General features: G+C 53.9%; 1 protein-coding gene across 1 annotated transcript in view; it reads right to left on the bottom strand.

Annotated features, from left to right (window-relative positions):
* CD8B (CD8b molecule) overlaps nt 1–10,287 on the bottom strand; it is a 15,894-nt gene that overhangs the window by 1,193 nt on the left and 4,414 nt on the right. Inside the window, exons 4-6 of the mRNA XM_021711622.1 lie at nt 8,248–8,337; nt 3,618–3,707; nt 1,789–1,825 (exon numbers count right to left, since the gene is read on the bottom strand). Coding sequence (XP_021567297.1) covers nt 1,789–1,825; nt 3,618–3,707; nt 8,248–8,337 — 217 coding nt within the window. The remainder of the gene's footprint in view (nt 1–1,788; nt 1,826–3,617; nt 3,708–8,247; nt 8,338–10,287) is intronic.

Raw genomic sequence — 10,287 nt, 5'->3', positions numbered from 1 at the left:
AAAAAAAAAAAAAAAAAAAGAAAGCGCCCAGAAAATACAGCAGGCGTGTTTCAGCAAACTCTGCATATACATATAATGTGTAATAATGCAGAGTATATACTAACGAGAATGCATATGGAAATTATAGTTTAGAGTATTTAAAAATGCATTTTGTCTCTTGGTTGTTGGATGCTTTGAGTTGAATTCTGACATTGTGTGAGCTTGTGCTTTGACTCCATGGTAGGAGGGCCAGACACTTTAAGGGCATTATCCCAGTAAGTTCTCACACCGGCTGTGAGGTTAGTACGGCTGCTCCGTTTGACAGATGAGAGATCGGAGAGGTGAAGTCACACCTACAGTCACGCAGTTTGTCACGGGCAGGTTCAAATCCAGTCTGGCCTCACGCTGGAGCTGGAACTCCTGGGACAACAACCTGTTGCCCTCTTAGTTGAGAGGTGTAGACACCTCCCCCAAAAAAACCATTTCTACATAGAGGGGATTGTTCTGAGGATTGAATGTAATTAATGAGCCAGGCAGCCGTGAAACAGTCTCTGTGTTGAGGAAGAAAAACCAGATTTGAGAGCACCGTCCATGGCTCAGGGTGGGTCCCAGCCATGGAGGCAGGGGGCAGCCACGGCCTCTGGCCTCCGATAGCCTCTCGCTCCGGCCTGTGCTTACTGGCTAAGTGGGCCTGAGGAGTGCCTTCTGGTTCCTGTGTCATGCAACTCAGACTGTGACTCTGCCGATTCCTGGGACAAAGGAAAAGTCAAGAGTGGTGGATGGGGACAGAGGCAACCACCGGTCTTGGGGTGAATCGGCTTGTCTTAAGATCTGATTCCAAGGCATGGCAGCTCATGCCTGTAACCCCAGCGTCTTCGGAGGCTGAGGCGGGAGGATGGCTTGAGCCCAGGAATTCAAGACCGGCTTGGACAACATAGCAAGACCCTAGCTTTGGAAATATAAAAATAAAATGTAAAAAATCTGATTCCAATGACCTGAACCGAGGGATGATAACCCCCTACCTCACGCAGGACCAAGTTGAGTGACACAAGGGGTGGGGCGAGTGTGAAAAACCTCATGGTATTCTATGCATGCAAACCCCACTTTATCCTAAGCACGTCCTGCAAATACATGTAAGTGATGACTCTGTTTTTGTTTGTTTAGGTTACCTCTAAGGCTCCTGAACTCCATTATCCCATCTGTTCATGGTTTTTGTTTTTGTTTTTTTGAGTTAGGGTCTTGCTATGTTGCTCAGGCTAGACTCAGATTCTTGGGTTCAGGCGATCTCCCTACCTCAGGCCCCTGGGTAGTGGGGACCGCAGGTGTGCATCACTGCACTTGGCTAAGTCCACGTTCTTTATTTTCATTTTTATTTACTAATTTTTTTTGAGTTGGAGTCTCACTCCGCCGCCCAGGCTGGAGTGCAGTGTCTGCTCCCGGCCACCGCAGCCTCGACCTGCCGGGCTCTGGCCATCCTTCTGCCTCAGCCTTCCAAGCAGCCAGATCTACAGGCATGTGCTACCACCCCTGTCTAATTTTTGATTTATGGTAGAGATGAGGTCTCGCCAAGTTGTCCGGGCGGGTCTCGAGCCTGCGGACTCAGGCCATCCACTCGCTTCGGCCTCCCAAAGTGCTGGGATGACAGGCTGAGCCACCGAGCCCAGCCAGTCCACGATTTTTTAAAGTTTGACTTTGGCTCCTTGCGGCAGCTGGAGGCTGCGAGCCACAGAGCCACAGCAGGGGCTGAGGAGCTCGGGCCACACCAGGACAGCTGGGACGCCACCCCCGTCCCAGGCCCCACACACTTACTGTTTTATGAAGCGCAGCCGGGCTCTTCGCCGCTGGCCTGGAAGAAGAAAACAAGGGTGCCCATCAGTGTGCGTTGCAGACTGCCACACCAAGAGTCCCAGAGATCGAGGGACTTGACTAGGAGCAGCCAACCCCCCAGCCCCCTCCCTGGTACCAGCTTCTGCCGAGCAAGCAAGTTCCTGAGTAACTTGCCCAGAGCCATGCCGCTAGTGACCGAGTGGTCAAACCAGAACTGGCACTCAGTTAATCTGCTCCAGACACTGTGTCCTCCTGCCCCTCATAGTGGATCAGAAATACAGGCTAGGCTGGGCTCAGTGGCTCAGCCTGTCATCCCAGCATTTTGGGAGGCCGAGGTGAGCGGATTGCCTGAGCCTGTGGGTTTGAGACCCGCCCGGGCAACTTGGCAAGACCTCATGTCTACAATAAATAAAAAATTAGCCAGGTGTGGTAGTGCATGCTTGTAGTCTGGCTACTTGGAAGGCTGAGGCGGAAGGATCGCCAGAGCCCAGCAGGTCGAGGCTGTGGTGGCCGGGAGTGTGTCACTGCCCTCCAGCCTGGGTGACAGAGTGAGACTCCAACTCAAAAAAGAAAGAGAAAGAAACACAGGCTAAAGCATACGTATTTAGGGGGTGTAGAACGTAAGCAAAAGCATGTCTATTCACATTTTTATCTCACCCTTCATAAGTCTTCATTTTTATTCATTTATGCAATGAATTAATCTCATTCACGTATGCGTTTATTTTTGAGACAGGGTCTCGCTATGCTGCCCAGGCCTTGAGCTCCTGGCTTCAAGTGATCCTTTTTCCCCAGCCTCCTGAGTCTCTGGGATACAGGCCAGTGTTCATAATTCTTAAATGTGTCACTGATGAGGTCTTGGCCCAAAGGGTTGGCAGACCACTGAGCTTTAATGAGGGTCTAAGAAGGAGGTGCACAGACCTCTTGGTGGGGGCAATTGAGTGCAGAAGTGTACGCCGGGTGTATTTCTCTGGAGAAAAGGCTCATGACCATCATCACATGTTCAACAGGGTCTGTGACCTACAAAAGTTAAGAGCCACTGGCCTAGTGCATGCCAGTTGCCCAGGCTGGAGTACAGTGGCACGCTCCCGGTCACCACAGCCTTGTCCCCGACTTCATGGAAGCATGACGGGGGAAGAGGCTTGCTCAAGGTGGCACTGGACAGCAGAAGAGCCGGGAGGTCGGGGGGCAGGATGGGGGAGTCAGTGCTTCTCTGGGCTCTCGGGCAGCTGAGTGGGCCTCCCCCGCCTCCCAGTTTCTGTCATGAGCCTGGTGCCAGGCGGGGTCTGGGGGAGCTAGAGTAGGAGGCGATGCCACCTCTGGAGTGGCTGGAGCATCAGCTGTCCCTGGGTTCCCTACAGCCCACCGACATGAGAGAGTTAGGGTTTCTAGCTCAGAGACACGCGACTTAAACCCCACTGGCAAGCTCTTCTGGGCTCTGGGCTGTGGGCCTGACTGCACACACGAGTGCCTACTTACTGCCTGGCACTTGGGCAGGGCTTTAAAACAGCAGCCCTGGGAGGTGGGTCATGTTTCACTCCCTCAGATGAGGGAGCAGAGACTCAGGGAGACCAGGGCGTGAGGCCAGGGAGCAGCAGCACTGGATTCATGCCAGGGTTTGTCTGACTCCAGAGGCGGGTGGTCTCTGGTTTCCGCAGTGGGGTCCCCCCAGCCCGCTCTCCTGGAACCACCCTAGGTTCTCAGGGGCCAATTCCCACCAGGATGGCGTTTGCTCTGCTCCCTGAGAGACGCGCCCCAGAGACACTTCTAACAGTAAACGGGGCACCAGGACAGTCCGAGAGGGGACAACTCACAGTACAGGCGGGTTGCCACACCCAGGGACACCAGCAGAATCAGGACGCCGGCCACCAGTAGGCCAAGGGTGACGGGGCCACAAGGCGGGCCTGGAAAAGACACACATGATATGGTTCGACACACATGACATGAGAGACGCAGAAAAATGCTGGAAGCCCCACCACCCAGAGTATGCCCTCATCTGCGTGCTGATGTGTTTCCTTCTTTTTGTTTCTTTTCTTTTCTTTTTTTGAGTTGGAGTCTCACTCCGTCGCCCAGACTGGAGTGCAGTGGCATGCTCAGGGCCACCCCAGTGTCCACCTGCTGGGCTCAGGCCATCCTTCCATCTCAGTCTTCCAAGGAGCCAGAACTACAGGCGTGCGCTACCATGCCCAGCTAATTTTTTAAATTTATTGTAGAGATGCAGTCTCACCAAGTTGCCCAGGCTGGTCTTGAACCCCTGAACTCAGGCGATCCTCTCACCTCCACCTCCCAAAGTACTGGGATTACAAACGTGAGCCACCATGCCCAGCCATAAAGATTTTAAAATAAATAGTAAAAGTCCCATTACCAGGCATAAAAGATGTCTACCTCTTTTGGACAAAAATAGCTCCTGAGATTAATTAATGTTTAAAATTTGCATGTGGGATGTGAAACCTTACATATAAAATGACCTCAGTAATGTTTGTAGCGCATACAGTGGAGACTAGAAGGAAATCTTTTATTTTGCCGTTCAGAAAAAAAAAAGACTCTAGCCGGGCTCAGTGGCTCAGCCTGTAATCCTGCGCCTTTGGGAGGCTGAAGTGAGCGAATTGCCTGAGCCTACGGGTTCGAGACCCGCCTGGGCAGCTTGGCGAGACCTCATCTCTACAATAAATCAAAATGAGCTGGGCGTGGTAGTGCACGCCTGCAGTTCCAGCTACTCGGAAGGCTGAGGCGGAAGGATCGCTGGAGCCCACCAGGTCGAGGCTGCGGTGGCCGGGAGCGGCCACTGCATTCCACTCTGGGCGACAGAGTGAGACTCCAACTCAAAAAAAAACAAAAAAAAAACAAAAAAAGACTCAAGAGGTCAAATTACACACCCAAGGTCACCCAGCTCCTGACAGGCAAGACCAGGGTGTGGACATGGGTCTTCTGAGTTCTAAGCCCAGATCAGCAGCACGAGGACATGAGAGGGTGGGGCGGAATGAAGAGGGTTGTCCCATGGGAGGGAGCCCACCGACACTGGGGGACAAGCTGAGGCTGGTGGCTGTGGTGTGGAGAGGTGAGTCCTCGCTGGGTAGGAGGTTGGACGGGCCCACCTCTGAGATGCTGAGGGATTTCTGCAGGACTCTCCCCTCTTCCTTATTCTCCCAAACTGGATATGCCTCAATATTCCAGTGCTAAGTGAAAGAAGCCAAGCATGAATGACATAGACGGTGGGATTCCACTTACACGAAATGTGCAGAGAAGGCAAATGTGGAGAGGCAGAGAACAGATCAGGGGTGGGGCCAGGAACACAGACAAGCTGTGAACAGGCACAAGGCATCTTCCTGGGGTGGCGAAAATGTTCTCAAACTAGATCGTGGTGATGGCTGTATAACTCAGCAAATTCACTAAAAATCATGGTGCTTGTATGCTTAAAATGGGTGGATCTTATGGTGTGCAAATGATACTTTTTTGGGGTCTAGGTCTCTCTCTGTCACCCAGGCTGTGTTGCCCAGGCTGGAGTGCAGTGGCACGATCACGGCTCACCACAGCCTTGACCTCTGGGTTCAGGTGATCCTTCTGCCTCAGCCTCCTGAATAGCTGGGACCGTAGGCATGCACCACCACGCTAGTATTTTGACTTATTGTAGAAATGCGATCTCACTGTATTGTCCAAGCTGGTCTTGAACTCTGGGGCTCAAGCACTCTGCTCACCTCGGATTCCCAAAGTGCAGGGATTACAGGTGTGAGTTGCGGCGCCTAGGCTCCATAAAGTTTTTTTAAAAAGCAGCAGCAGTGGGCACAGGTTGCAGGGATGCCCGGAGCATCAGGGCCCCTCCTTCTGAGGACGGGCGGGGTCAGGGGAAGCTTCCTGGGGCAAAGCCATGGTTATAACCTCTGTGGACCCCAACCACACAACTACCGGTCCCCGCTGAAGCACGATCACCCACCCAAAACATGACCCCAGGAACAGCGGCTGTTCCTAACAATGGCCACCAAGAGCCTGTGAGCAGGGGACAGTGGCCAGAGCCACACCAATGATAGTCTCAGATCAGCCTTCCTCATCTTGATCTCAGGGTCTCCTGAGGCCTGGATTTCCACCCCAGTGCTCCTGAGTCAGCCTACAGAAACTGTCCCCCAGTGCCTGCTGATTGAAGTCGCCTTAAGGCATGACCCAAAGCCTGGGGGAGGCCCTCCCCATGGCGGCCCTGTGAGTTCTGCTCATGGTCACAGGCTTTGAGGTCCGTGTGGAGGTTCCACCAAGCTCTGAGCTGGACTGGTATCTCATTTGATCCTGTATTCCCTCGAGCCATTCATACCCATTTCACAGATGAGGGAACAGTCCAGAGCAGCTGCATCACTTGCTCAGTGCCTCACAGTATAGACAGTGGCTGGTTGGGAGTCTGACCGAGACCTGGCTGACTTATTACTGAGCCACACTGCCCCATGGCCCCTCCCCCAGTTCAATCTCCACCTACTTTCCCTGCCCCCGGCCCTAGCTCCGCTCTGTGTGGCCAATCACACACGTCCGTCCTGCTGATTCTGAATAACCTTCTCATGTCTGGTTGGCATTTTTGCCCTGGGAGTCCTCGGGAGGTCGATGTAAGAAACAATGTGGGCCGGGCTCGGTGGCTCAGCCTGTCATCCTAGCACTTTGGAAGGCTGAGGTTAGAGGATTGCCTGAGCCCGTGGGTTCGAGACTCGCCTGGGCAACTTGGCGAGACCTCATCTTTACAAGAAATCAAAAAATTAGTCGGGCATGATAGTGCGTGCCTGTGGTTCCAGCTACTTGGAAGGCCGAGGCGGAAGGATCACCGGAGCCCAGCTGGTCGAGGCTGCGGTGGCCGGGAGCATGCCACTGCCCTCCAGCCTGGCACCAGAGCCTTTCCCCATTCCATAGTCCTCCTGCGAGTGTGGGCAGAGCAACTTCTCCTGGAACTGAGCGCTAGGATGCCAGCATGGTGCCGAGTTGCTTCCCTCCGACACCGGAGTCTCATAGAGATCAGAAATACAGGCTAGGCCGGGCTCAGTGGCTCAGCCTGTCATCCCAGCACTTTGGGAGGCTGAGATGAGTTGCCTCCCCATCTTAGCGGCCCCCTTGTATTTGCATTTCCTCTCTCCATTCGAGCCTGCCTGGAATCCTTCAGGCAAAGTCATCAGGGCATAAAGCTTCATTAACAGAGGCTGCTTGCAAACCGAGGTTGCTTGCAAACCGAGGTTGCTCGTGCCCATCTCTCTTCCCAAGATCTGGCCCTTCCTATATGGGTTGTGACTTTCTTTTTACCGTGACCTCGCGTGGCTGTCCCACCCCAACCTCTAGATCCCCCCAGGCTCCCTCCTCAGACACATTCCGATCATCTCTATACTTAAGACAAAGCAACCTGTGAGGCAGTCCCCATGCGGCTGCTTGTGGTTTGTTCCATGCAGGGGGGGGCAGATGGCACTTTCTGTTTGTCACCAGTGGCTTTTAGGGGGCCGAGGTCAGAATTTTCCCAGAATCACACTTGGGCTGACGGGCTTGTGCAGGCACACGTGTCTGTGTGTGCATGCTTGCAGGTGCATGCCTGTGTGTGTGTTCATGGCTGTGTGTGCGCACACTCATGGCAGCCAAGGCGTCTGGTGCTTACGTGCAGAGAGGCAAATGTGCTCATTTGCTGACAAACACATCTTCCTTCGCCAGCACCTGCTGCGTGTGAGGCCCTGTTAAGCGTCACAACTTGAAACATCTAAGGCGCTGGCCCTTGGGGTTGGATCTTTTGGTGGAGAACGGCTTTACTGAGACCTGCTTATTGAGCTACACAGACCAGAGTAGAACCTAGCACCCCTGATTAACTGTGTGACTTGGGGAAAATCATAGCAGTTTTCTATGCCTCAGTTTCTCCACCTGCTGACTCAGGAGTCCACCTGTTTAATGGCTTCTAGTATACCCGTGGAGTTGTGTAAGTACAATCACGCTAATTCTAGAACATTTTAATCCCCTTGCAAGAAAGCCCGTGGGCATCAGGGTCACTTTCCCACTCAGGACCCTTCACCCACCCCAGCCTTCGGACATTCCGTATACATCAAACCATACAGGATGTGGTCTTTTGTGGCTGGCTTCTCTCGTTTCATTCTTCATTTGGCCACATAATGCTCCACTGTAACGGACAGGCCACGTTTTGCCAACCCATTCATTAGTCAGAGGACATTTCTGGCTACCATAAATACTGCTGCTAGGACCATTCACACACGAGGGAGTAGGTTCCGCTAAACTGTGTCCAGTGACAACTTTTGGGCCTGATCCCTCATGGGGTATCGCCGCCATACTCAGTGTCCTTGCTGACCCCCGTTAGGGGCTGGAGAAGACTGTGGGTCAACCTGACAAGCGCTGGGCGAAGGAAGGAAGGATGCGAGGAAGGGGGGAGACAGGAGAGGAGGGTGACGTCTGCCTTGCTTCGGAGGGCACAGGGGGTGGAAAACTCACCCTTGCGGATCACTGGCCTGGGGAACCGGCACACTCTCTTCTTGGGGGTGGGCTTCTCTGTGGGCCGGGCCGTGGTGGGGAGGAAGTCCACTGAAGAAAGGAAGTGAGACTCACATGAACTTGGCCATGTGAACAGCAGGGGAACTTAGAGACAGAACCAAAAATGGGGGGCCTTACCGCCAGCTACTGGATTCCTTAAGGCAGTTCCCTATGCTGTGCTACAGGGTTCGAAGGTCACAGACGAAAGTTTTTGACCTGCTTCCTCGATGCTCAGATATGTCTAAGACCTAGGGCAGGGGTCAGCCGGTGTCCCCTAGCAATAGGGGTCAGCCATTGTCCCTAGGGATGGCGGTCAGCCAGTGTCCCCTAGCGATGAGGGTCAGCGGTGTTCCCGAGGGGTGGGGGTCAGTCGGTGTCCCCAAGGGATAGGGGTCAGCTGGTGTCCTGAGCTACACAGACCAGAGCAGAGCCTAGCACCCCTGATTAACTGTGTGACCTGAGGCAAAATCATAGCAGTTTTCTATGCCTCAGTTTCTCCACCTGCTGAAACAAAGATGACCCCCATCTCTTTCTTGGGGTTATTATGAGAATTAAAGGGGACAGTGTGTCCAGCATGACGTGCAGCGGAAATGGCTCCACCTGGCTGAAGCCGGGATCCCCAAGCCCTTGGCATGGTGAGCCCCTCAGCACACCTTGCCAGCCCCTAAGCAAGTGGAGAAAACTCACACAAAGGAGCTGGGCGCCCTTTTCTGCACGTACAACACCTCGTAGGCTTCATATCTGGGGATGTGTTTTTGTTTTCAGGAGCCCCTAAAAGACATATCCTGTCAGAGCCAGTGGAATCTTCAGTCTCAAACGCTAATTTCAAAGGTGAACACAAGAGGACAGGGCTAATCCTCGTGGCCCACAGTGGCTGGTGCTGGGCTAGGACCCCAAGCCCCTGTCCTGGGTCACTCCTCTCCTTGGGACGGGGCAGTGGGTGCAGCACCCACAGCAAAGGAAGACCCCCGTAGGTCTCAGGTGCTGGGAGTGATGTGAGCACTGGGTGCGTGGGATCCCGCCTTGCCTTTGTGGTTGGGGACACGGATCTCCCTGAAATAATTTCCTGAAAGATGACCAGAGAAGGAACAGGGAGACGCCATGATTGGAGTCAGGGGACAGGAAGGGGCAGCCAACAGGGGGGTCACGCTTGGGCTGGCATCTTCTATGATTTCAGAGCCCAGGCTTCGCACACTGCCACTCCACCACAGATGCAAATATTTTTGGACCGAAAGTTCAGCACTCCAGGCTGACCCGAGGCCCTTGGCCATCAGAGGGCCGAGGACAACTCCCATGAGTGGAGACCTGACATCTGCCATGCGGTGCTGAGAGCAGGCAAGGAGCATGGCTCTGCCGGGCATAGTATCTACTGACTCCTCAGACCCCAAGAAGTTATGCGTGCCTTCTTTTTTATTCCCGAGGAGGCAGGGAGGCCTCTCAGCTGGTCAGTGGCGAGTCCAGAGGGAGCCAGCTCTGTGCGGCCTCCATGTTTTGGCTCAGCACAGCGCTCTGAGTCTGGTGGGGGGCTCGAGGTGGGGGCTATTCCGTTTTAATTTATTCTTGCCCAGAACCAGGGTCCCTTGATTCCTCTGGACCCCTCAGATCAACCTCCCCCTCTCTGTCCTCCTTGAAAGCGATAGGACTGACCGGGCATAGTGGCTCACTCATGCCTGAAATCCCTTTTCCAGGCTGAGGCGGGAAGATCGCTTGAGGCCAGGAATTCAAGACCAGCCTGGGCACCATAGTGAGACCCCCATCTCTAAAATAGAAGCCAAGCTCGGTGGCTCAGCCTGTAATCCCAGCACTTTGGGAGACCGAGGTGAGTGGATTGCCTGAGCCTGTGGGTTCAAGACCCACCCGGGCAACTTGACAAGACCTTGTCTCTACAATAAATCAAAAAAATTAGCCGGGCATGGTAGCGTGCGCCTGTAGTTCTGGCATTTGGAAGGCTGAGGAGGAAGGATCGCCAGAGCCCAGCAGGTCGAGGCTGCAGTGGCCAGG

This window comes from Carlito syrichta, unplaced genomic scaffold, assembly GCF_000164805.1.
Source record: "Carlito syrichta isolate Samal-C Ts95f unplaced genomic scaffold, Tarsius_syrichta-2.0.1 Scaffold302411, whole genome shotgun sequence".
NCBI lineage: Eukaryota > Metazoa > Chordata > Mammalia > Primates > Tarsiidae > Carlito > Carlito syrichta.
Note: the sequence above shows the minus strand (reverse complement) of the source record. Positions and strands in the feature narration are given on the sequence as shown.